Source organism: Sceloporus occidentalis, unplaced genomic scaffold (genome assembly GCF_023333645.1).
Source record: "Sceloporus occidentalis isolate IW3139 unplaced genomic scaffold, rSceOcc1.0.p SCAF_2, whole genome shotgun sequence".
NCBI lineage: Eukaryota > Metazoa > Chordata > Lepidosauria > Squamata > Phrynosomatidae > Sceloporus > Sceloporus occidentalis.
This window is the reverse complement of record NW_028316982.1, coordinates 270,261,484-270,288,435: the sequence shown is the minus strand read 5'-3', so window position 1 is coordinate 270,288,435 and position 26,952 is coordinate 270,261,484. Positions and strand designations below refer to the sequence as shown.

General features: G+C 43.1%; 1 protein-coding gene across 1 annotated transcript in view; it reads right to left on the bottom strand.

Annotated features, from left to right (window-relative positions):
• The window catches only part of ARHGEF17 (Rho guanine nucleotide exchange factor 17), a 229,556-nt gene continuing 202,604 nt past the window's right edge, over window positions 1–26,952 (bottom strand). Inside the window, exons 10-21 of the mRNA XM_089508484.1 lie at window positions 26,471–26,589; window positions 24,445–24,658; window positions 22,982–23,055; window positions 21,632–21,825; window positions 20,832–21,082; window positions 17,657–17,906; window positions 15,334–15,420; window positions 12,586–12,653; window positions 12,322–12,470; window positions 10,612–10,786; window positions 7,029–7,286; window positions 1–5,671 (exon numbers count right to left, since the gene is read on the bottom strand). Coding sequence (XP_089364610.1) covers window positions 5,496–5,671; window positions 7,029–7,286; window positions 10,612–10,786; window positions 12,322–12,470; window positions 12,586–12,653; window positions 15,334–15,420; window positions 17,657–17,906; window positions 20,832–21,082; window positions 21,632–21,825; window positions 22,982–23,055; window positions 24,445–24,658; window positions 26,471–26,589 — 2,015 coding nt within the window. The 3' untranslated portion in view covers window positions 1–5,495. The remainder of the gene's footprint in view (window positions 5,672–7,028; window positions 7,287–10,611; window positions 10,787–12,321; window positions 12,471–12,585; window positions 12,654–15,333; window positions 15,421–17,656; window positions 17,907–20,831; window positions 21,083–21,631; window positions 21,826–22,981; window positions 23,056–24,444; window positions 24,659–26,470; window positions 26,590–26,952) is intronic.

The following is a 26,952-nucleotide window of genomic DNA, read 5'->3' as shown; positions in this document are numbered from 1 at the left end:
TGGGTTCTGACACCAGTGACCTTTAATGACTAAGAGCCCACAGTGACGGAAAAGGGAAAATAAAATAAAACCAAACCCCAGGAATCATAATTGTAACATCTCACTGGAATTGGTCAAATTTTGGCAAGGAACGTCCTTTTGTTTTTCTCTTCCCTGTTTCATTCTTGTCTTTAATGCAACGTTTAATAGTTATTTATTATAACTTAAGCTGTGACTGGCACCTTCGCTTGTGTGCCCATGAAAACTTAAACAAGTATATAAAAATATGCCATTAAATTCATATCGACAATCAAAAGACTCAGGGACGTTATGTACAGAGGAGAAGCGATATATACCAATATTTACAGTAAGTCTTCAGTGGCCAAGGAGGTCAGTTAAGCCCACAGGAAAGAGACAGAGTCAAAACTTTGGAGTCAGGAAAACTGCAAGAGAAATTGGCTAGATGTCCAAGTGAACACTGCAAAGACTCACAGGGCAATGCTTAGAATTGCTTCCATCATGACATCGGCAGCTGTTATTTGTTGATGATGGAGGAACGGTGTATCATGTAGTCAAACGTTCACATCTCAGCTTCCATTTTGTGTCAAGTTTCAATTCAGGAATCTTGACAACATCATGAGCCAAGTCCTGGACTATGAATAAGGCTTCCGAACACGCGCAGAGTGCTTTCTCATCATCTCTTAAGAGACAAAAAACAGAATAACCCAGCACATCCTTATCAACAGGGTTAAGGAGCAGACCTTTTGATACCAGATGGCACTTACTCCAGGTGTGGCCAAAGAGCCATGCAGAAACTTCACCAGTGCCTTGATTTTTGAGAATGTTTGGAACACCTCCTTTCTAAGCCAAAGAGTCATATATACAATTCCAAACCCCAGCAACAAGTATCTAATCTCAAAACAAGACTAAAATAGATCTGTGAAGGATCCAACTATTTTAACCAAACTCGTAATGCAGAAAGTAGCTACACATGGGTCACAAAATCTAGGAGGGAACTGACTGTGTGGTGTCATACCTATTTCTTGTGTAGATGATGGAAGGACCATGTTGGCTAGAAGATTCTGGGAGCTGTGATCCAAAAAGTAATTTTTTCCAAGCTCCAATGTCATCTCCCTGCCAGCGAGGGCAATGGCTTCATCATTGTGTTTTCCCAAAGTCAGACAGCATACCCAGCTAACCGTACTGAACATGGTGGGACCTACTTTTGAAGTTACAGTACATTTTGATTGAACATTAAAAGGGACCCTTTGACAGTTAGAGTGGTTCGGAAATGGATCCAATTTCCTAGAGAGGTGATGGGGTCTCCTTGTCTGACCATCTTCCAAAAGGGGCTGGACATCTTCCTGCTGGGGATGCTTCAGCTGGAAATCCTGCACTGAGCAGAGGGTCAGAGTCAATAGCCCATGAGGCCCCTTCCAACTCTATGATTGTATGAATGGTCTCAAATATCAGGGCTGGGATTTCTGCTGCTGCAGATGTCGTGGACTGCAACTACTAGCATCCCATAGGCTGCTCAGTCAGTGGAAGCTGCTTTTGCATGCTAATACCTCTCACCTAGGAATGTGAATCTGAAAGTGTGGCATGTCACAAATTAAGAGCACAGTTGTAAACATGACCAGACAATGGAGTTTATCACATGGGATTTTACCCATGCAGAAATGGGATTTAAAACATGGAAATCCTGCAAAAGCAGGATCATTTTCACAAGACGTCATGTATTAACACGTACGGCATGGCATTGAGCATTAGCGCAAAAATAAACCGCACAGAAAGTGGACAAAATTGGCTGTTTTTACTTTCGGATTCTCTTGAAAGTAAAAAATGGCAGATTTTGTCCACTTTCTGTGCGGTTTGTTTCTGCATTAATGCTCAATGCCCTTCATGAGTGTGAAAATGATCCCACTTCTGCGGGATTTTTCCTGGATTCCCAATTTTGCAGGAGATTTAGGCACTTAGCCTCCCATGTGATAAACTCTAATGGCATCATCCCTTCCCTACTTCTCATTTTGGGACTCCAAATGATTTTTCATATCTGGTTCAGGTTCAGATCTGCCAAGTGGCTGGTACTTTCCAAAACGAAACAAACGCAATTAAGATTCTCTACTTCATGTTTTCAGTTATTTACTTTTAAATGGGAATAACAAAAGTACAGCTGGCCCTCCATATCCATGGGTTCAAGAATCCATGGATTGAGAATATTCCAAAAAATATAAATTTCAAAAAGCAACCCTCGGTTTTACCATTTTATATAAGTGGCTCCCTTTGACTATGCCACTGAATTTAATGAGACTTGAGGGTCCACAGATTCTGCTATCCATGGGGGGTCCTTGGACCAAACCCCAACAGATATCAAGGGCCTACTGTAATTTAAAAGAGTGGAAATAAGGATGCTGGCTGGAAGCACAAGTCTGGGCTTTTTGTTTGTATTTTGCAGAAATAATTCCCCCAAAAGGAAAATTGCACGCTATGCACATCAAGGACAACCATGAAGAAAGTTACATTCATATGAAGACCAGATGTTCCCATCAAGATAATGGCTGGAATCCCACACTGAACTGGAGGAGGGTTAGTTGCTGGCTGAGAGAGCTGTAGTCCAAAAATATTCTGCATTTTTCCTAAGAAACATTAATAGCCAGGGGTTAGTCTGACAATTTGAACGGATGAGACATTGCCCATGTAATCCCCAAGAACCTTCTCAACCAGTATGGGGTTCTTGCAAGAGAAGAGGCTGGCTAGCAAACTCTTTGACTCTGCCTCTAGGAATCTAAACCACCTTCTGCCCCACAAGTTCTGGTAGACATCAGCAAGGATCCTATACACACTACCTGGGAGTAAGTATCGCTGAATGTGGGGCTTCTTTCTGAGTAAACATGCACAGGTTTGGGATTGTCACCGCTCCAAAAACCTGGAATGACCTGCCAGAAGAGATTTGCCAATTATCCTCACTCGAGGCTTTTAAAAAGGCGACAAAAACCTTTCTCTTCCAGCAGGCCTTCCCCGATTGACAATGTCCAGAACCAACTGAATCCCCCTCCTTTTATTATTTTTCTTATTTGTGGTTTGTTTATTAATTTTCTCATATTGTTATGTATTTTTAACCATGTTTTATTGTTTACTTTTATACTTGGGAGGGAGGGTTGGGCCAGGGTCTTGTGGGGCTTGTTGTTTTTATTGTTGTATACTGTATTAACTTTGCTGTTACTCGCCTTGATCCTCAAAGCGGAAGAGGTAGGATATAAATAAATATTATTCTCTGAAGATGCCAGCCACAGATCCTGGCGAAACATCAGAAAGAAACTCTGCTAGAACATGGCCACATAGCCCAAAAAACCCACAACAACAACAACAATAATAATAAGTCTCTGGATGGGTGAGACCAAGGTCCACCTTGTTTGGAAAAATTGGCAGGTACCCTATCAACCAACAGAGGTCAGATGGTAGCTTAAAATGGAGTCCACATGGTCCCCCAGTGGAAGGTGCCTAACTTTTCTTCATTCTTCATACTAGAAATCTCTTCACCTTAATCTCTATGTCCAGAAGCCACCATGATATGAATGATAGTCTAACTTCAGTTTGTGTTAGAACAGTGGTTCCCAACCTTTGGTCCCCTATTTGTTTTGGACTTCAGCTCCCAGAAGCTCTAATCAATTTAGCCAACCATCAGGAATGATGGGAGCTGAAGTCCAAATCTTCTGGAGGACCAAAGGTTGGGAACGTGTTTTAGAAGGATACTTCTTCCTGTGAATGTGTTGACTTTATGCTCTCCAGATGGCCAATTTATTTCTCTCAAACCAAAGATAAACCCAACCAGCCATATTCTCTGTTTTGTTTGCATCTGAAAGCCCTCTCTTTTCATTGTTTTTAAAAAATGGATAAATTAAGTGCCACTGACAGTCCAATCTTCTCCTTTCCCTTGAACATCTGGTAGCTTGCGCAGCTGACTTGGAGAATGAGTAAGATAGGATGCCTTCCCTGCCATTTTGGAGTGAGGCACCCTCTGCCTCCTCAACTTGCAAGCTGCCACTGGTAGCTAATTTTTAAGAAAAGCAAATATAAATACTGTACAAGAAGACCACGAGGACAATACAAACTGCCGCCCACATGCTCCTGTAACCCTGTGACAATATGAAGCAATATGGACAATCAGGTAACCAGAGAGGCCTAAATAAAAGTGTTGTGGTGAGGCCTTCGCCAATAGGTCTTTGTGACCCAGCCTCCTAAGCATGTGCAGGATCTGTGGGCAAACCTGCTCAATATTGCACATTTTTTTCTTTTTAGATCCATGTTTTTGTTGCTGTCACCTTCACAGAATCCACAAAAAGTAAACTTCCTTCCACCCTCAACTTTTCTCTTCTCCCACTAAACCCTACATGCACACACACACACACACACACACACACACACACACACGATGCTCTGGAAGCCATCCTGGCTAGTGACTGTCATCAACATCACAATTTGATACAAGCTACATACAGAACCACCTTTAATATCAATGTGTGGTCACAACCCTGCACTCAACACAATACAGCCCATGCACTGGGTGCCAAGGGCTATGATAAGTGTCTACAACCTTTCTCCAAACCCCAGCTCATAACTTACTCAGAAATGGTGCAAACGTATCTCCCCACTTCTCCCCTTTTCAGAACACCTCCTCACCCCAGTCAACAATAAATAAAGGTTATTTATACATATATTTTAAAAAGACACACACATACACATACACACCCACCCACCCCCATGTTATCTGTATGCTGGAGACATGGGAGTGAATGCACTAGTGTTGTTGAGGCAATGGTGTGATTGGTTCTTGTGAGGAATACTAGAGGCTACTGTGTGCTTTCTATGTGGATGGAATATAATGGTGACATTGAGTATAGTAGCTGAACAACTATATCTGGTCGAGGAATATTGAGGGCAACCAATGGGCTGGATAAACTGGTAAAGTTCCTACTTATATTGGGATCAGACTCTTTGGAGGTCATCCAAGTATTGTTCATACAAGCCAGCGTCTGGACTCTGAAGCTTCAGTGGATCAAAATAGAGATGTAAGAACACCCAAATGCTTCTGTGTTCAGTGTTGGGGTTTCTTACCAAGCAACACACACAAAGCAGACAATCCCTTCCTAAACAAGGCTGGGTTCTTGCATTGTTCTCTCGCTCCTTCTCTTCCTGTCCTGGAGCCTTCTGGAGTGCCTGGCGGATCTGAATAAGCCCACCTGTGCTTTTCACGCACGTACGCCACGGCACTCGTAAAAACAGCAGACGGCACAAATTGTGCAACACAGAACTGGTGGGGCAGAGGAAGGGTTGCACACCGTCCGTCCTGAGGCATTGCTCCTTCCGTGCGGTGGATCCAGGAGGCAATCGCACGTACAAAGAGACATTCAAGATGGGCAATGAGACACATCTACGAGAGCAGTACGCATTCAGGGGTGGACTGCGAGGACGGAACTGGACCTTTCCTTCTCTCCCTTTCCCCATTGGGATAGCCCTCAGACCCTCCAGAGGAGGAGATGGTTTGTGCTGTCATCCCGTCCCACTGTCTCACTGCTGTTGGTGAGTCGGAAATCCTCGTAGCCATCTCCCCCGCTGATCACAAGCATCTTGGACTTGGAAGGCCGGTGCCTCAAGGAGTCCCTCTTCTCCAAGTCATTGGACTTCTCTGCACCTAAGTAGTGGAGGAACAGTAAAACGGCATGTGTTACTCTCTGTAACACAATTGGAGCCACGTAAGAAAAACACATGTAATTTGCAGGTAAGTATGGGGCCCCCTTGATATCCTCTATTTCCAACATCTTCCATGGGTATAGGGTGACCAGATATCAGAACTGCAAAAGAGGACAAGGCACCGCAAAATGTAGAATATTCATGAAAAATGTATAACATTACAAAATAAAAGCTAAATATAAATACAAATTCATTTCATATGGTTTATTTACAGCTATATTACATATACTGTATTTTAGGATACATTCTGGGCTCTGTTTTGAATACAGTTCAACAATTACTCTGGGTACATCTACACTGAGAAATACAGTCAGCCCTCCTTATACATAGATTTTTTATCCATGGATTCAAGCATCCACAGCTTGAAAATATTAAAAAAAAGTATGAATTCATGATAAAAAAACATTGATTTTCCATTTTATATAAGGGACACCATTTTGCTCTGCCACTGTATTTAATGGGGCTCAAGCATCCACGGATTTTGTTATTCATGGGGGATCCTGGAACCAAACCCCAGCAGATAACAAGGTCCCACTGCAATACAGCTTGACACCACTTTAATTGCCAAGGTTCCATCCTGGGATTTGTAGTTTTGTGAGGCATCAGTACTCTTGGCCAGAGAAGGTCAAAGATCTGGTTAAACTACAAATCCCAGGATTCCATAGGATTGAGCTACAGCATTTAAAGTAGTGTCAAACTGTGTCATTTCTACAGTGTAGATGCACCCTAAATGTTTTTTGTGGGTTTTTCAGGCTCTGTAGCCATGTTCTAGAAGAGTTTCTTCCTGGCGTTTTGCCAGCATCTGTGGCTGGCATCTTCAGATAATGCTTGCCTTCTCTGAAGATGCCAGCTAGTGATGCTGGTGAAATGTCTAGCACATGGCCACATAGCCCGAAAAACCCACAAAAAGCCATGGATGCCAGCCATGAAAGCCTTTGACTTCGCACCATAAATGTTTCTTAAATTGGTCTTCCACTCCTAGTATTGAACTCAAGAAATTATGAACACTGCCCAGGATTCACCAGAGAGAATTATGATTTTTTAAACTATTTTCTATTCCAACATGCTGTACCCCTGTCTTGAGCCTTGAGGAGAGGCAGGAAAGAAATATTATTACCAGATCAACACCTGGAAATTACACCTCCCACCTTCTGTCACACTTCCATATGTTTTTTATGCCAGGCTTGTGACAACCCATTTTCTGTCCCATATCCATGCATTTTCTATGCCATCCTTGTGCCAACCCACCTTGTGTCCCATTTCCATGCATTTTCTATGACAAGCTTGTGCCAACCCACCTGGATCCCTGGGCAAGGGAAAGAGGATATCAAAGCCTTCAGGTAAGTCAACAGAGGTGAGGAACCGGACATGTCCTGTGTGTCCTTGAGAAAGGCCCACCGGCAAAGGCTGAGTCTTCAAGGAGGTGGCATTGGCTGTGATGGAGAGTGTCAGCACCACTCCTGCACTGGTCCCGATCCAGAGCAGGTCCTTGCATGCCAAGAGGGCAGTGATGCGCAAGCAAGCGGCTTTGTGCTGGCGGATAATGGCATCCGAACCTGTGCACCACCAAATGAGAAAGCAATGATTATCCATCTTCTTACAAAGCATTACACTGTACTGTATTACTTTGCTTGCAGAATACCCTGCTTTCCCCACCAAAGATGACACTCAAGAGGTTTATGAAATAAAAATATTAGTTTAAAAAAACCACACACAGAGGTAAAAAGGATAGAAAAAGTCACGTTTTACCCCCTTCTGCCATGCAGGAATACACACTCAAAGCTATCCTGACTGATGGTAATCCAGTCTCTGAAAACCTCCAAAGAAGGTTTAACAGCCACAGAGAGCTTGACAGTTTTGGATGGAGCAGAAGGAGCTATCAGATAACTTCTTGTGCCCTATCCAAAACAAAACAGACACACGCATAACCTTGAGTTATGCACATGTATGCCAGCTAACAGGATTCTGGCCATTAGTTCTTCTTACTGGGTAGTGTTCCAACCACAGATGTGCATGGTGGCAAGACAGGCCTGGCTAGGTAACTTCTGGTTAAGTTGAAAGTTGAAGCCAACTTGTCTCATGTGAAAAGCCCTTGACATTTGGACAAGTCACCTTCCTCAGGAGCGATGACAACAAGAATTACATTAAGAATTCTGATGATTAAAACAATAAACTTACATAAGGTTTGCAAATCAGTGCTCTTAATATAACAATTGCCATCACCTCCCATAGAATGTTTAAGAAGGCGACATGTCACAATGTGCAGGGAATAATGTGTCAAAAATAAACATTATTTCACTTTTGAGTATCACCTTGAAGCATCTTCTTTCTCTTCCAGCACTGTATTTTTTTAATGTGGCCCTCTTATTTCCTTTTCTCAGTATCACTTCTGCACCCACCTTTCCCCAGAGACACAAGAATCTCAACCAATATGTGCTTCCCCCCACTACAATAATTATCCAAGGGAGATGAAGCTGTTTCAAGGATGGCTAAAGATGATTAACTGGGGATTTGAATCCAGGTCACCCTGGCCTAAGTCCAGCACTCTGTCCAGTGTAGACTAGGTCCCAGGTCTTAGCTTCACTCTTACACTAAATATTCAAGGAAGCTTCAGAAGAGAAGGTAATTTCATAAATATATATTTATTTGAACTCAGGAGAGCTTTTTTGCATGCAGGGTCTGGAAATTATGTCCTATGAGGAGTGGCTTAGGGAGCCTGGAGAAGAGAAGGTTAAAGGCGACATGATAGCCATATTTAAAATTTGAAATGCTCTCATACTGAGGCTGGAGCAAGCTTGTTTTCTGTTGCTCCAGAGAATATGGATTTAAGCTACAGGAAAAGAGATTCCACCTCAACATTAGGAGGAACCTGGAAGAACATGATGGTAAGGCTGTTTGACAGTGGAATATGCCTGGGAGTGTGGTGAAGTCTCCTTCTTTGGAAGTTTTCAAACAAAGGCTGGATGGCCATCGGTCAGGAGTACTTTGAAAGTATATTCCTGCAAGGGAGAAGGTGATTTGACTGGATGGCCCTTGGGATCTCTTGAAAGAATCTCTGGTATCTATAGACCAGAGTTTAGAAAAGTTGCTTTTTAGATTATAGCTCCCAGAATCCCCTAGCCACAATGCTGGGAGCTGCAGTCCCTAAAGTAGCATTTCAAAGTGACACTGATCTCTTCTTAAGCTGCATGGACAGGAAAATGAAAGAGATAATTGTGGAAGTGGGTGTTCAGCTGTTCCTCTCCTCCACCAAATGCAGTCAGGCAGCCTCTGGACCTTATCACACATGGGGGGGGGGGGGGTTTGCAGCTCAGATCCGCAGTCACTCCTGTTCTAGCAATGCAAAGCGTGATGTTTTTTTACACCAGATCCAGAGTCACTCCTCTCTAGCAATTCGGATTGAGGTTAAAATGTGATGTTTTTCCACACCTGGTTGCCTTTCTGTTGTCCTTCCGAAGTGAGGGGCAAGCGAAGTCAGTTCGATTCCAAGCAAGTCACATGATGCGGACTCAAGCAAAGGGAAGTGAGTGCACATTGTATTACCACACCAGAGCATACTTTGAGGGTTCAACGATTCAAATCGGCACCCTTGCACATGCTCAGTGGGAGTCTGGATGCTGCCCTCCTTCCCTGCCCCCTCCTTAGCTGTCATCCTTCATCGGGGTCTAGGAGAAGGCAGGGGATGATGGGATAAGTCGCGGGGGGTCCCTGGGGCCAGGATTGGGATGCAGGAGAAGGCAGAGGATGATGGGATAGGTTGCTGGGGGTCCCTGGGGCCAGGATCGGGATGCAGGAGAAGGCAGGGGATGATGGGATAGGTCACTGGGGTCCCTGAGGCCAGGATTGGGATGCAGGAGCAGTCAGGGGATGATGGGATAGGTCGCTGGGGGTCCCTGGGGCCAGGATCGGGATGCAGAAGAAGGCAGGGGATGATGGGATAGGTCGCTGGGGGTCCCTGAGGCCAGGATCAGGATGCAGGAGAAGGCAGGGGATGATGGGATAGGTCGCTGGGGGTCCCTGGGGCCAGGATCGGGATGCAGGAGAAGGCAGGGGATGATGGGTTAGCTCGCTGGGGGTCCCTGGGGCCAGGATCGGGATGCAGGAGCAGTCAGAGGATGATGGGATAGGTCGCTGGGGGTCCCTGGGGCCAGGATCGGGATATAGGAGCAGTCAGGGGATGATGGGATAGGTTGCTGGGGGGTCCCTGGGGCCAGAATTGGGATGCAGGAGCAGTCAGGGGATGATGGGATAAGTCGCTGGGGGTCCCTGGGGCCAGGATCGGGATGCAAGAGCAGTCAGGGGATGATGGGATTGGTGGGAGGCTGAAGGAGGGAAGCAGATCAGGGTCTAGGAGAAGGCAGGGGATGATGGGATTGGTGGGAGGCTGAAGGAGGGGAGCAGATCGGGGTCTAGGAGGACACAGGGGATGATGGGATCGGCTGGTTGGTAGAGAGGAGGAGATGGCATGAAGGAGGAGGAGGGGGATGACGGAGCAGGACACAGGAGCCAAGAGGGGTGGCATAGGAGTGCTTTCCACACCAGACCAAATCGCAGTGCAATCGAAGGCAGCCTGGAAGCGAATTCTCTGGAGTCACTTTTTTCCTGTTTTTACCAAAATGAGAGGTGACTTCAGAAACACTGCTAAAGCAATTCGCAAGCAGCTCCCATAGAAATCAATGGTGTCTGATAAAACAGTCCCTTTATGACATGAAACCGCATCATTGGAAGTTCAATCACTTCAGAAGTGAGCTGGAACTGAGCCAGAAAAACACCAAAAAGCTCTGTGTGATATACTCCTCTGTGTAGACACCAAGCCCAGTGATCCTGAGTTATCCCTCCTCCCTCTCAAAAGCTGTGTCTCATGGCAATTCTTGTTCTTACCTGCCAACATCTTGTGGACTGGAGGAGTGATGTCCACTTCAGCCAACTGATCATAGCTGGCAGGATGGTACAGCCTCACCTGGGCACTGCCCTGGAGTGTGACCCAGACCCCCACGCTGGAGCTGACCATGCAGGTCACGCTGCGGTGGCTGTCCTGTCCAACATGAAATGTGTGCTGCAAAAGAGAGAGAATGGATGAAGATTGGAGAAAACTGGGTGATGTTATTTGCGTTTGGGCTAGTGAGCTTAACTGAATGGCTAACTCTGATTCTGGCTGAGGATCAGGCCTGAAATCCATGTGAATTTCAGCTGCTAACTAGTGCTGAGTCCCCTATCCAGAGCAGAATCATTATCATCCCTAAAGTTGTCTTTTCTCCAGAATTAAAATGCTGGGTTAAATATGCTTCTTTGAAAATGTGAACATCCCAGGGAGTCTGGCCCAGGCAGTGCTAGAACTGAGATATTTTAGTTCAGGACAGAGAAAAGGAAGCGGTGTTCCTCTTTCAAAACATGTTAGCTGTATCCCAATTTTTGTTGTTGCTGTGTGCCTTAAAGTTGTTTCTGAGTTATGGTGACCCTATCATTTTCTTGGCAAGTTTCTTCAGAGGGGGGTTACCCCTGCCATGCTCTGAGGCTGAGAGTATGTGACTTGCCCAAAGTCACCCAGTGGGTTCTTATGGCAGAGCTTGGATGAAAACCCTGGTCTCCTGAGTCATAGTCCAATGCTCGAACTACTCCACCGCATTGGTTCCCTGGACCCCAATTTTAACACTTAAAAAATGATAGGTATTTTTTCTCTATTTTTCTCTCACTCCAAACATTTGTTTTCAATGGGAACAAAGACAACTAGTTAGATGGTCCCATGGTCTCTGAGTCCCACCTGTTGTCTCCTAAGATGCATCCTACAATCATCTGCACTTATCTATTCTCTTCACCTACGCAGTGGTTTTCCACTTCTGGCCCTCCAGATGTTTTTGACTCCATCTCCCAGATTCTCACATCCTTGGCCATGCTGGCAAAAGTATCTGGGTGCTGAAGTCCAAAACAGCTGGAGTATGAAAGATTGGGAACCTCTGACTTACAGGCTAGTTTCCATTGCCAAACTGGTCTTGCCTCTTCATTTCCATACACATTGGCCAGTTCACAATGCCTTTCTTCCCTAATGACCATTCTTAAAACTGGACTTGCTTTTTCATTTTCATGCACAAAGAATTTTGAATTTGAATTGACATTCTCACATACCATTGGCATATATAGGTTTGTCCCTGGTTTCCACTCCACTAAATGCATCTGAGGAAGTAGACTGAAGTCTACGAAAGCTCATGCTGCCAACTTCTTTTTCAGTTAGTCTCAAATATGCTACAAGATCTCTCTACATACTGAATCTACAGATTAACATGGCTATATCTCTGAAAAATGCATGTTAGTGCATTGGTGAAGATCTGAATTGAGATGGAAAGCCAGGCAAAACGGTACCAGAGCTTGGAAAAGTTGTTTTTTACAATCTGCAAGACAACTAGTTGGTTACTCATTTTACTGACCTACGAAAGGATGGAAGGCTGAGTCAACCTTGGACCATGTAGTTGAACTCACAATCTTGTGGCTGCAGCACTGGCATTTAACCACTGCACCACTGGAGTTATTTAGTATTTACTTATTTATTGTAAGAGAGAGTGACAGACTTGGAAGGTGACATGCTTTCTTCCTTACCTCCTGCTGCAGTGTGGATGTGTTGAGGATGATGACTCTGTTCTGGCATCCGCACCACAGCCGCCCACTCACAGCTACCATCTTGGTTACGGGGCTTCCTGGAGAGCCCAGCGAGAGGGATTTGGAGTTCTGAGAGTCCCAAAACCGTCCTGCCATGGAGACAAAGAGAGAATGAGAGATGGAAGAAAAAGAAAAAAGAATTCACCCTTCCTCCTTTACACTGTAAATGCAGCCTTAAAGCAGCTCTCCAGTCAAACCCTTTACCTGCTTCTCTCTGGTAGGCAACAAGCTCTCCATTGGCCAGGGACACAAACACCTGGTTATCGAGGTACCTGTAGGGAAAGGGATGGCATAATAAGAATAGGAATATTTATTTCTTACCCACCCCTCCTCATCGGATCAAGGTGGGGAACATCAACAATTAGCAGACAAAGACCATCAGTTAAGAAGACATCAGTTAAAATATACATCAATTTAAAAGGTTAAATAAGATGTACACATATTAAAACAATCCACATTAAAGATTCATCATTTAAAATTTAAAATAATCTGGATAAGCCTGCCAGAAGAGATTGTTTTTTAATGCTTTTTAAAATTCAGACAGCGTATTCAGCTGTCGAATCTCTACCGGCAGGTCATTCCTGAAGAATCACAGAATCATAGAGTTGGAAGAGACTGCAAGGGCCATCCAGTCCAACCCAAATCAAAGCATCCTCGACAGATAGCCATCTAGCCTCCATTTAAAGACCTCTAAGGAAGGAGACTCCACTACTCTCCGAGGAAGGTGTTCCACTGTCGAACAGCCCTTACTGTCAGGAAGGTCCTCCTAATGTTGAGGTGGAATCTCTTTTCCTGCAGCTTGCATCCATTGCTCTGGGTCCTAGTCTCTGGAGGAGCAGAAAACAAGCTTGCTCCCTCATCAATATGACATCCCTTCAAGTATTTAAACAGGGCTATCATATCACCTCTTAATCTTCTCTTCTCCAGGCTAAACATCCCCAGCTCCCTAAGAAAAAAATCCTCTGGCTGATAGTTGCCAATCTAATCCTGGATGACTGGAATAAATGTCTGCCAGAGGACCTGAGCATATGGGGTGGATTATACAGAAGGAGGTGATTCTGTAGGTAACCGGGACCCAAACCATGTAGTATCAATTATGGTATCAAGCAGAATGAGCAAAATGACAAGGGACTTACTGGAAGACAAGGTTGAACATGGTTATTCTTATTCACGCTGTCACAATTCCCAATATATCTATATTTTAAAAAGTCATAGAATCATAGAATAATAGAGCTGGAAGAGACCACAAGGGCTATCCAGTCCAACCTCCTGCCATGCAGGAAAGTCGATAAATATCTGGGAGAAATTTTGGCTTAAAAGATGCATTCATACTTGCCCAGAGCATGATAAATTAAACATGTAAGTCTTCATCCACTGGAAATAATCCAGTTTTCATAGCACTTTAACTGCCATGGCTCAGTGCTATGGAATTCTGTGAACTGTAGTTTTGTGAGACAACCTTTTCTGCCATAGAGCTCTGATTCCACAGCAAACTACAGTTCTCAGAATTCCATAGCACTGAGCCATGGCAGTTAAAGCAGCGTGAAACTGCATTATTTCTGCAGTGCAGATGCAGCCTAAATCTTCTCTATTTTGTTTTTCCATATCAAAATGAATGATTTCATAAGTTTTCTCCCTGTTGGGTGAAATTTTGTTGTTGCTGTTGTTGCAACCCTAATACAGTACAAATCTATCATGGGGTTTTCTTGGCACATTTCTTCAGAGTGGGTTTGTCATTTCCATCCTCTGAGGCCGAGAGAATGTAACTTGCCCACAGTCACCCAGTGGGTTTACATGGCTGAGCTGGGATTCAAACCCTGGTCTCCAAAGTCATAATCCAATGCTCAAATCACTACACCACATTGGTGTAGCATGAAATTACAAGACTTTTAATGCATTTTTGGATGACTTTATTGCAAATTTAGGCTGTTTTTTGTGAAAAACCTGTTTTCACAACTTTTATGCAATTTTTGGGGGTGCAAAACCCCAGGGTTACATTTGTGGGGGGGGGGAGGTCCAAATTGCTAAACATACCATGGTTGCTGGCCCTCTTTTTTTATAGGAGTGCTTCCATGTATCAAGATATCCTATCTCATCAAGGATGAGAAAATTTGCAAATATTATTTACATTTCTACTGCAAAACCAACCAGCCGCTGGTTTCTCCTGGAAATGAACCCATTTATTCCTTAGGCAATGAAGAGACAGCAACATGAATCTTCCATGAAGACAATGGTGTCCTGTCATCACTGGATGGTAGCTTTGAGGCTGTGTTATGCTATGGTACACATTTGTGCTTTTCTCTATTGGCTTATCTGTCACCGCTGCTCCAATGTGGATTTGCAGCTGCTCAGAAATAAATGCAGCACATGATATAGTTAACCAAGGATTCTTGACACCCGAAGGTGAACTATTCCACTCATAGAGGTGAAAAGCCAGTTGCAGGGTGGTAACCTTTTCCATTGCTGACACACTCCTTCCTACTAAGAAAAAGAGTGAACATGCACAATTTCCCACATGTTTCATAAATTGTTCTGGTTTTGCTAGTAAATGGTGGAGCAAGGAATCTAGTCACTCACTGTTTAATCACTAAAAACTCTTATGCAAAGGGAACTTATAGCACTTTTAAGACTAACTGAGCAAAACACGTTGTAGCATAAGCTTCTGTAGGCTTGGTCTAATTATACTACAACTTCTTTCACACAATTATTCTTAAAGATGCTACAAGTTTTCTTTGCATACTGATATTTCAAAGTAACATGGCTATGTCTCTGAATTCTACTAAAAATCCTGTTCAGCTCCTTCTGGATTCTTCCGTTTTGCATGCACATTTCCAGTCATATGGACTAGAGACCTACTTTCAAAGCAATAAAATTTGATGTCCTCAGGAAGCTGGATTCTGTGTCCACTGTTAAATTCTCCAGAATTGCACTGGGTTTAGTTTTGATACTTACAGAATGCATGTCACAGAGGCTGAATGTTGCATCTTCATGCTATTCTTCCGGTTGCGGATATTATCTGAAGACTGGTAGACATGGATGCTGAAATCCAAAGAGAAGGAAGGAAGACATGAGATCCTGAATGGATCTAAGACAGTAAAAAGAAACAAGGGGCTGTATTGAATTAGTGTAATCTGCTGGTAAAATATAACTCCCTGGAGTAGACTTCCTCTGCAAAGCCACAGTGATCTTCCAGTTCTCCAAAGCAAATAATTGTTGTTGCTGTTATGTGCCTTCAGGTCAATTCTGACTTGTGTGTCCTTATCATAGGGTTTTCTTGGTCAGATTTAGGCTACATCTATATTGTAGAAATAATGCAGTTCGACACTGCTGTAGCTCCATCCTATGGAATCGTGGGATTTATAGTTTTACAAGGTTTTCAGCCTTCTCTGCCAAAGAGAGCTGGTGCCTCACCAAATTACAAATCATGAGGCCACAGCAGTTAGTGGCGTCAAACTGCATTATTTCTACAGTGTAGATGTACCCTTAGTCTGAGGAGGCTGGCCATTACCTTCTTCTAAGGTGGAGAGAGCAGGAATTGCCTACGGTGGGTTACAATGGCTGAATGGGGATTTGAACCCTGGTCTACCAGAGAACTAATCCAACACAAAAACCACTTTGCCATAAAGCCAACCATACTGGCTTTCTACAATCACTGGCTGATACTTCCCTCTATCTTTTATAATGCCCAGCAGCCTAATTAATGACCAAGGCAGTTTAGATGTCTACAGTTTCTTCTGTGGACCTCCCTAGGTTTGCTCCCAATGCAGTTTGTAACCCATCTTTTTCCCTATTGTGCATTTTGGTTTGCCCAGTAAAGGTATCACTGGCCTGTTACAGACTGCCAAAATAAAGCTGCTTCGGGTCTCTTTGGAGGCATGCTATTTAAATGATGCATGCATCCTAAGAATCTGGAAGCTGCACCAAAGCTGCACTCCAGTGCTTAGGAATGGAGTGTAGCTTTGCTGCGACCTCCGAACTCTTAGGACCCATGCATCATTTAAATAGCATGCCTCCAAAGAGACCCGAAGCAGCTTTATTTTGGCAGTCTGTAACAGGCCACTGTTTTGTAGATTTTGGATTTTATTGTACTTTCTTATATGGTCAACACAGTTGCCCATGGATATGTTTCCTGGATGTAAAGACATAACATTTTAGCCACTACAGGGCAATCCTAAAGGGTGAACCAATAGACTGGGACTTTACTATTTGAGGTTTCAACTCCAATTTGGGACTGCATTGGCATATTATACCTTAACAACACATAAATGTTTTCCTGATGCAAAAACATGGAGGCTTCCTGATAAATTCAGTGTTCTCTTCCTAAGAAAGGGGCTTGTGGCCTCACAATGGATTCAAGACAAACTGGATCTCCAAGGCAGTAGCTCTTTGTCTTGCTAATGGAATTTAAAGTTTATTCCCTGGACTTTAAGGATTTCCCAGTACATATGTGACCATAAGGAGGAGTGCCCAGCCTGCACCCATACAACAACCACAACATCTTGACAAAATGCAGGCCTGTGACTAATATCGTCATCTTTTCTCTCTCTATCCTGTATCCTTTTTAACACCTTTGCCTGGTGAAGAAGCCAGTGGAGCTTCAAAAACTTGAAACATGTATATTGTGCATGTTGATTGGCCCGATAAAGGTATCACTGTTGAATGGATTTGGGATATTACACTGGTCTCTCCACATTTGCTGAGGTTAGGGGTGAAGGACCCCATGGATGTGGGAAAATCGCAAATAAAAAAAAAAATTATTCACCTAACAGAACACCTCTCTAGGAATTTCCAGTACCTCCAGTGCAACTCTATGGTCACGAAGCTGATCCCAGAATAATCCTGGAGTACTTGCAAATAGCTAGAGAAGTGTTTTCTCTAGTAATCTCTAAGTCCTCTGGCACAACTCTATGGTCAACTTCTGGCAGAGTTGCGCTGGTGGACTTAGAGATTGCTAGGGAGGATGTATCAATCAAAACTGCAAAATATCAAATCTGCAAAAGTCAAAGCTGCAAATGTGGAGGGCCAACTGTATTGTACTATTATATTGTTGTTGTTGTTGCAATTTGTTGCTGTTGCTAACCATCCTTGAGCTGATCTCTTGAAGATTCATATTATATTATAACTACTACCACTACTACTAGCTCCTCCTCCTTCTCTATTGCACTTTGCTATATGGCCAATATGGCTACCCCGGACATCTTTTTGCTAGTTACACAGGACACAAAAGTTATTCCACCAGTGCCCTTAGCCCCTGAGTCTGAAAATTGTAACCCACCAGCCATCTTCTGTCCCCAACCACATGGAACTCTGATAAGCCTCAGGGTCTGTGTTCAACAGGTCTTCTAGGCTTCCCCTGGTGAATGACCCTCTACTTGACCGCCTCATAGCCCGGCCATCCATAGGGCTCTCGCTGTTCCGGTTCTGGGTGAAAGTAGAGGCCAGGGGAAGGAAAGCTGCCGCATCTTGCTCCTCTTCTGAGCTGGTTGTTTCAGCTGTCACGTCTTTAGAGCTTGGGATCTCTTCATCTGACAAAGGAAAGATGACACACACAAAATGGATCAACAAGGTGCCTTCCAAAGACAAGACTTTCATTCAATGGTGGGCAGCTGTGGTATGTTTGTATGTGCCTTCGAGTCAACTGTTAACTTATGGTGGCCCCATGAATTTTGTAGGGTTTTCTTGGTCAAAGAACTCGTAGAGGTGGTTTTGTCAGTATGCTCCTCTGAAATATAGGCTACCGCTCCTGGGATTCATTAGCAGTCTGATGTCTTTAGGGTATGTGTTATGTTATGTGTGTATGTGCCTTCAAGTTGTCTGTTAATGCTCAGGTGTTTTGCCAGTTCCTTCCTCTGAAATATAGCCTACAGCACCTGGTATTCACTGACGGTCTCACATCCAAGTACTAAACATGCCTAACCCTGCTTAGCTTCCAAGATCAGATGGGATCTGGTGCATTAAGCCTCCTTTTTGCCCCCACAGTAAACCACACTTGTGCATGTTCAGCCCCAAAGTGGCCTCATGAGAACTGGAAATGATGGGAAATGACAGAAAGTGACGGCAGGGACGTAGCCAGGATTTTAGGAAGGGGCAGGGGTCCAGACTAAGTACCACCATTATAATGGGGCTTGGGTGTGGCAGTGCAGCAGCGTGCATCATTCATTATATCTAACGAAAGGGGAGGGGGTCCAGACCCCATGGACCTCCCCCTCGGCTACTTCCCTGGTGATGGGGTTGATTTTCTACATTTTTCAACCAAGTTTTGGACCCTTGGCCTGGTATACAACTGATTTTGTGATCTGGGTGACTTTTGGGGCCACTTTAGGAGCAAATGTTTGCACAGGACCAGAAAAACAAAACAAAACACGCTTTTTGAGAGAGGGCTGGAAGCTTGCAAAGGGAGGCTCTTTGTGCCCAGTCAGTGTCACTTTCTCATGTTTCTCTCCAGTAAGCTATTCTGGGGCTGAAGGTTACCCAGTGGGTTTCTATGGCCAAGCAGGGAAGTGAACTCTGATCTCCAAAGTCCTAGTCCTATGCTCAAACCACTATGCCACACTGGTCCTCACATGGAATTATATGGCACCTTTACTATTTATCACTACATCAAAGTAAGCATTTAAATACTTATTTCCAAACAAATTTAAATCTGCATTTTCTCTTGGAATATGCCTTTGAATATCCATTTCCTCCCAAAAAAGTATTAAAGAAATATGCATTCTTGTACTTGTTTGAGCCAAAAACTGCATCGTGTGTTGTTCAGAGAAAAACAGCGTATGCAGTGTTGAAAAGCTAAGTTGTGATTCCTATATAAGCATAGGAGATATGAATCATATCAATTAATACAGCTACTAACTAAGATGAAATGCTCAATGACACTCTAAATTTTTAGTAAGTGTCTGGAAGCAAAGCTATGGTGGATGGGTTGTTAGTCTACAGCTAATCTAGAATTATCTAGGCAGCATTTTATCTGCTGCTGTTTTAAGAGGGTTGCTGCACTAAACACTCCTCTTTTCACTTCGTGACAGTAGTCATTTTAATTGAAATCATGATAGTGTATTTTAGACTGCCTTTACTGTTGTATTGCATCTATTTGTGGTAGGCTGTACTTGCACACCCACTGGCTCCTTTTTGACGGCTTGTTCAGAAATAACGATAAAAGAAATAATAACATTTGGTCACAGTCTTTCACTGCATATGGAAGGTGTCACATAATTCCACGTAAAATATAACACTGTTATTCTTAAACTGGTGAGCTGAGTAAGCAACGGCAGCTACTGAGCAAATGATCTCTGGGCATTTATAGCTTAGCAATAAATGTTAAGTTTCGTTTCTTAGGAACTAAAAGATAATTGCAGCATGTGTTTAAATATTTCTATCTTGTTTTCCCAAAAAACTTGCTCAGAGAAGCCGAAGACACATTCTAAAAATGGCAGGTTAATACCATAAGGTCCTAGTATGGGGTGGGCAAAATGTGGGTGGCATCATGGCAGAAAGAACAGAGGGAGTTGGTGCTTCTTTTAGGTTCTCCCAGGATGGACTAAGCTCTCGCCTTTCACCACTCTGCTTAGAGAAGAGGATGGTTCCTTTTTTCGATAAGAGTTAAAATACAATACTTACATTGACCCATGGATAAGATGACTCAGGTTTTTTGGGGTCAATTTTTAAAATTTCTAATGTATAAGTCTAGAAATTTTTAGTATATGAGTATATACAGTATTTGTTTAAATGGTTTTATGTGTTTTAATCTATGTTGTACTCCCATGTTGTACCTCGAGCCTTGGGGAGAGATGGGGAAGAAATAAAATGTAGAAGATTTACTTACCAGCACTTACCATGGGGTAAGCACTGGTAAAACGCTGGTAAAAAATTTAGGAAGTGAATGTATGTGAAAGCCTGATGCACTTCCTAAACGCCAGGGAATCATCCCTTCGCCTCCAGCATCCCTGAATCGTTCGAGGAGCACTCATTTCCCATTAATGACTGCTCCTTGCATGATTCAGGGACTCTGGAGGTGAGGGGACGATTCCCTGACATTTAGGAAATGAATCAGGCTTTCACATACATGCAGTTCCTAAACATTTTACCAGCGTTTTACCACCGCTTAGAGCACAGTAAGTGCTGGTATGAAAATCTTTGTATTGTTATTATTTATTATTTTACTGGTTGCTTGTTATTTTGAAATCTTGTAAACCGCCTTGGCTGCATCCGGACTGCAGAAATAATCCAGGTTGACACCACTTTAACTCAAAACCATGGAATTCTGGAAATTATAGATTGTTGTGATACCAGAACCCTCTGACAGAGGAGGCTAAATGTCTCACAAGATTACAGTTTCTAGAATCCCATGGCATTGAGCAATGGCAGTTCAAGTGATGTTAACTTGGATCATTTCTGCAGTGCAGATGCAGCCCTTGAGTCCTTGCCTAGTCCATAAAGCGACTGACTGAACTCACTTCCAAAGCTTGAGGAGATGGTGGAATGGCTGGCCTGGCTCTGGAGGGTTCCAGAAGGACTTGGCGAGGATTCGTCATCGGTATCGTCACTGTCGAAGGGGACCAGTTCCCGGTTGGTGCTGTCCATCGGCTCTGAGAGCTCCAGAGAAGACCCAGAAATGGAGATATGCAAGCACTGCTGAGGTCCAGACTCCTCCAGTGTTGTGTGAACCGGTTCTGAGGATGGGCTGGTGAGAGATGCGGGACGCTCCCTGGGGGCAAAGTGAAAGGGAAGAAAGACATGAAGCAACTGTGGGGTCAAGTCCAGCAATAAAACAGAGACAAAAGAGGCAAGAGTAGGAGAAGGCCAGAACCGACAAGGTTGGGAATCCATAGATTTTGGACATAGGATAATTCAAACCATAAAACACACAGGGGAAGGATATCCCTGAGCAAGCATGGCATGGTGGTTTGAGTGTTGGTCTAAGACTCTGGAGACCAGAGTTTGAATCCCCACTTGGCCATGGAAACCCACTGGATTACTTTGGGCAAGTCACCCACTCAGCCTTCAGAAAACCCTGTGATAGGTTTGCCTTAGGGTTCGTGTAAATTGGAAACCAAATGAAGGCACACAACCTCAATTGACTCAAGTCTACATAACTGCCCATGTTTACTTTTTAATATAAAGAAGTCTAGGCTCTTCCTGTCCCCATCCTGGCTGCTGACCCAGACACGAAATGGTTGTGCTAGGGATCTGTAGTCCAAAAAATAAAATAAAATAAAATAAAATATATCAACTTTCCTAACTCTTCCCTTTTCACCTGTATGTTCTCTTGAGGCCCGGCACAGAGGCGATGCAGAGGATCCTAGCAGAGCAGACAGCGATGCAAGCTTCGACGATGGGCTCTTTCCTGATGCTGAGAAGGCAGACCTGTCCAACGTAGCCGTCACTGTTACATACCCAGACCTCATAGGCATTCTCAGGGTTGCTGTGGCTGGGAGAGGCACAGGAGAACTGGAAGAGAGGGACAGGACAAAGGGGTCAGGTTTTTGTAGTTTGGTGGGGAACCAGGCAAGGAAAGCTAAATATCTGACAAAACAACACATTCCAGAATTTCATAACCTTGAGCTAAGTGGTGTCAAACTGCTTTATTTTTGCCCTGTGGCTGCAGCCTTTGAAGAACCGTTTCTAGGAGAATTTTTTTTTAAATCAACTTAATATTGACCTGTTTCCTTAAAAAGAAGAAATCCCATGAACCTTTACATGGGATAAATGGAAGATTCAAAGACCTAGCCATGTTAGTCTGGAAAATCAGGATGCAATGGGATCTTGCAGCACCTTTGAAACTAACTGAAAACAGAAGTTGGTAAGGTGTTGCAAGACTACATGGAATATGTGATTATTTTACATTCATGGGATGAATTAACCTGTCTTTTCTTTAATACAAATATCACAAAATCTTTTTCTCCAACTACAGTGATTAGAACAGGTGCCTTATTATGCAAAAGGTTCTTGTAGCACCTTGGGGACTAATTGAAATAGAGTTAGTTTTCCCACTTTTACGGGAGTCTTGTGCCCCTAACCCCAGCGAATATGAAGGGCCTACTGCACATCCTCAGATGCATGGGGTGCAGTGGAAAACCCAGGGACAGATTTGTAAGGTGCTTTATAGACACTTGAGACTGGAATGAGAGTCAAAACTCTTAGGTTTAAACACCCACAAACAGCAGGCCAGGTCTAGCATATTGATTGGGGGCATATTGTTTAGGGAGAATAATGATCTGTTGGTAAAAACAGGCTTCATTTCAAGTGCAGTGAAGTTAAATGAACAACATTAAAGTGCATTGTGGGTTATTTTCTGCACATCTGGCAAGGAGAACACATGGCTTGTTTAATGCTGCACTGTGGAGTCACTGGCTGAAAACAAAAAGCAGACTAAGCCTGCATCAGGCTTTGACATAACTTTAACTGTCATGGCTCCATCTTATGGAATCCTGGGATTTGACGTTTGTTGAAGCATCAGAGCTCTTTGACCGAGTCATCTCATAAAGCCACAGTTCCTAGAATTTCATAGCACTGAGCCATGGCAGTTAATGTGGTGCCAAAAATGCATTAATTCTGTAGTGCATATGCAGTCTATGTGCACTTCATTGGCAAAGTTGAGACCTACTTGCATTCCACTTCTTGTTTTCATGATTGGAATCGCCTTCAGGAACTCAGGATCCAGGCAATTTTTGTTAGAAGCTGGTTGTGGAGATATAAAAAACAACAACAAAGAAGCCTGTAGCATAGATAAATAAAAGTTGAGTCTCCCTTAACTGAAATGTTTGGGACCAAAAGTGTTTTGGACTTTTTAAAATTTTAGAATATTTGCACATACAAAATAGGAGATGGCACTCAAGTCTAAGGATGAAATTCATTTGTTTCCTATACACATTATATGCTTTGCCTTAAGGTAAATTTAGAAATAATATTTCAAATAATTTTGTGCACAAAACAAAGCTTGTGTACACTGAACCATCTCTGTCGGGGATGCTTTGATTTAGATTTCCTGCATGGCAGAATGGGGTTTGACTGGATGGCCCTAGGGTCTCTTCCAACTCTACGATTCTATGATTCTATGATTCTATCTGAGAGCAAAGATGTCACTATCTCAGCCACCCATGAAAACGGTTTTGGATTTTGGAGTATTTTGGAATTTCAGATAAGGGAGACTCAACCTGTGTATGAAACAGACTAAAATGTAATTGGCATCTGACTGTTTCATTTCCATGGCAGTGGAGCTGTTGTACTGTCACAGATAGTTCACAAACCTTTTAATCAGCCATACTGCTGACAGCAATAGTATATTTAAAAGTAACACAATGAAAGCAAAAGGTGAATTCAACAGGGATTTACATTTTTTTTATTCACACTGCAGTGGCACCTATAAGGAAAAGCAAATTACACCTGACCAGTCCTTTCACAAAATGCCAGAGTCAAGACAGTTTTATATCTTTGGGTAAAACTCAAAATTGTAGAAAACCAGAATACAGTAAGGAAAGATCATTGCCAGTTACACCTCTGTTTTCAAAGCCTGTTTTCAAACAGTTGAAGGTCTCATTTTTGTATAGATGATCTGAAGAAATATACCTGTATCTCAGCTGTACCAATTTAGATTGCAGATGAAAGGACGGAGATATAATCCAACATTCTTCCCTACAATGACAGCAACTAAAAACAAAGGGTGCATCTACACTTTAAAAAGAGTGCAGTTTAACACCACTTTAATTGCCATGGATCCAACCGACAGAATCCTGAGATTTGTAGTTTGCTATGAGGCACCAGCACTCTTTGGAAGAGAAGGCTAAAGACCTGGTTAAACTATTAATCCCAGGATTCCATAAGATAAAGCTACAGCACTTAAAATTATGTCAAACTGTATTATTTCTACAGTGTAGATGCACCATTTATCCAAGCCAGCAAGTTAGGAAGAAAGACAGACTGGTCTTCACCATGATATGCTACTTTTCTATATATAGAGATTTATATATTTATTTGTCTTGTAGGAAGAAGTACTCGAACCATGTGTCTGTCTGGAAAATACAGCATGTGATGAAGTGTCAAAGGACATGATTCTCAAAAATGAGCTACCTAGTTTTTTCTTGGTGTCCTCAAAGGCTTGCTCAAAGCTGTGGCGCGCATCTGGATTGGGAAACTCAAAGATGTAGGACTCCGTGCCATCGGCCTTGGTGGCCGTCAGCTCCATCTTGTTAGGTGGGAAGGACATGGTGAAGGACAGGGACTGCTTCTCAGCCAGCTCACGGTGGATGGCCGCCATCAGGTCCTTGATAACGTCATCCAGGCTCTAAGGAGTATAAGGACAGATAAGTATTATTAATGGGGAGAATTACTGTCGGCCCTCCACATCTGCAGATTTGACTTTTGTGGTTTGATTATTTGCAAATTTGATAAACATGTGCTCACTAGGAAACTCTAGGTCCTCCAGTTCAATTCTGCCAGATGTTGACCATACAGTTGCACTGGAGGACTTAGAGATTACTAGAGATAACACTTCTGAATGCATTTGTAGGTCCGCCAGTGTGATTCTATGGTTAACTTCTGGCAGATGTTGACCACAGAGTTGCGCTGGAGGACCTGGAAATTCCTAGAGAGGTGTTCTCTCCAGTTTTAAAAAAATAGTATATTTTTATTTGTGGGTTTTCCACATTCACAGGGGTCCTGTCCCCAGCGAATGTGGAGGACCCAATACAAAGTGTTGGTTATCATCTTTAAAGCCCTAAATGGCTTGGGCCCGAGTTACTTGAGGGAACACCTCTCCCTACACAATCCGCTCTGCACTCTCAGAACATCTGGGAAGAAATCATTAGAATATGTAAAAACCAGGTTAACAACAACTTCCCACAGAGCATTTTCTGCCATAGCCCCCAAGTTATGGAACGATTTGTCGGAAGAGATCCACCTTATTACCACTTTAGATGCCTTCAAGAAAGCACTTAAGATGGATCTCTTCCGGCGAGCCTATCCACCAAACCTATTGTAAAATATCTCGCCTCTGTTAGTACTGCATGTTTTTACAGGAAAAGTCAATTAATTGTATTGTGTTGATAATAATGTTATTGTTTTATTGTATGTAGCTGATATGATTTTATTGTTGAAATATTGATTACTGTAATCCCACCTCGATCCACAGGGAGAGGCGGGAAATAAATAAAATTTATTATTATTATTATTATTACCACCATTTTCAATTTTATTTATATCTGGCCTTTCCCTCACCCCTGGGATTTCAGGAGAGTTACAAAATTTAAAATTCATACAAATAAAAGCTCACATCAGTAAAGACATATAAAAGGTAAATCACAAGTACAGGACAACTCTCCTGTCCACAGGACTGGTACTCACGGTTTCACTTACCTATGTCCAAAACAATATGTTCCTTCTAGGCATTTTACAGGTCCATGTAGAATCATGCTGGAGGATCTAGAAATGCCCAGAGAAGTGTTTTCTCTAGTAATCTCTAGATGTTCCAGCACAACTCTAGAGTCAATTCCCAGCAGAATTGCTCTGGAGGACCTTGAGATAACATATTAATCAAAACCACAAATAATTAAAGCCATGAAAGTCCAAGCTCCAAATGTGGAGGGCCAGCTGTATAGACATCTTCTATACTTAAATTGATTTATTTATTCAAAGCCCGCATGGGCTCCTGAAACAATGCGCAATAAAATAAATAAAAACATTCTTTAAAAACACACATAAAAGCCAATTTTTGAGACCACCTTTAAAAAGCAAATGCCCCTGAGAATAGTAATACATCTTTGGTCAGTCAGAGGAGGCTCCACAGAGATGGAAGGAGCCTGGCTTCCTTTGGGAAGGAATTTCACAGTCCAGGGAGAGCTACAGAGAAAGCTTTGTTTTGTATGCTCACCAGCCTAGCCTTTCAAGCTGGTGAGATATGTAACAGGGTCTCTGTTGAAGACCCCAAACTCTGGGCAGGTTCATACAAGAGGAGGTGGTCTCTTAGATATCCTGGCATTCAACGCTGCATTAATGAGATACATTAACAAGATGCATTAACGTTCTGCTGGTTTCAGTGATGTTGTACCTATTGCTTATCTCTATACTCCTCTGGCCCTTGGATAAGGATTGTTCCTACCTGATGGGGGAAGCTGAGGGTCTCAGAAAGTTTGCTGACTTGACCAAGTGTGCTGAGGTCTTCATCCAACCGAGAGATGGCCTTCTGGATACTTTCGCGGTTGGTGGGTTGAGAGGCCCCTGCAACCAGAGAGAGATCACATCAGATGAGACGAGGATGGTGAAATGCATCTACACTGTAGAAATAAAGTGGTTTGACACTACTCTGGTGCCAGAATGAACCCAACGTCCATGCCAATCAGTGCTCCATTGGAAGGCTATTCTTCAACCAGGGTGCCACAGCTAAGAAGGCCCTGTTCCATGTTCTCATACAATTTTGTGAGACATTTAGCCTCTCTATCAGAGAGCTCTGGTACCACAACAAACTACAAATCCCAGGATTCTGGAAGATGAAGCCATAACAGTTAAAGCAGTGTCAAACTGCATTAATTCTGCAATGTGGCAGCAGCCCAGGTGTGCATTGACACTGTAGAAATACTGCAG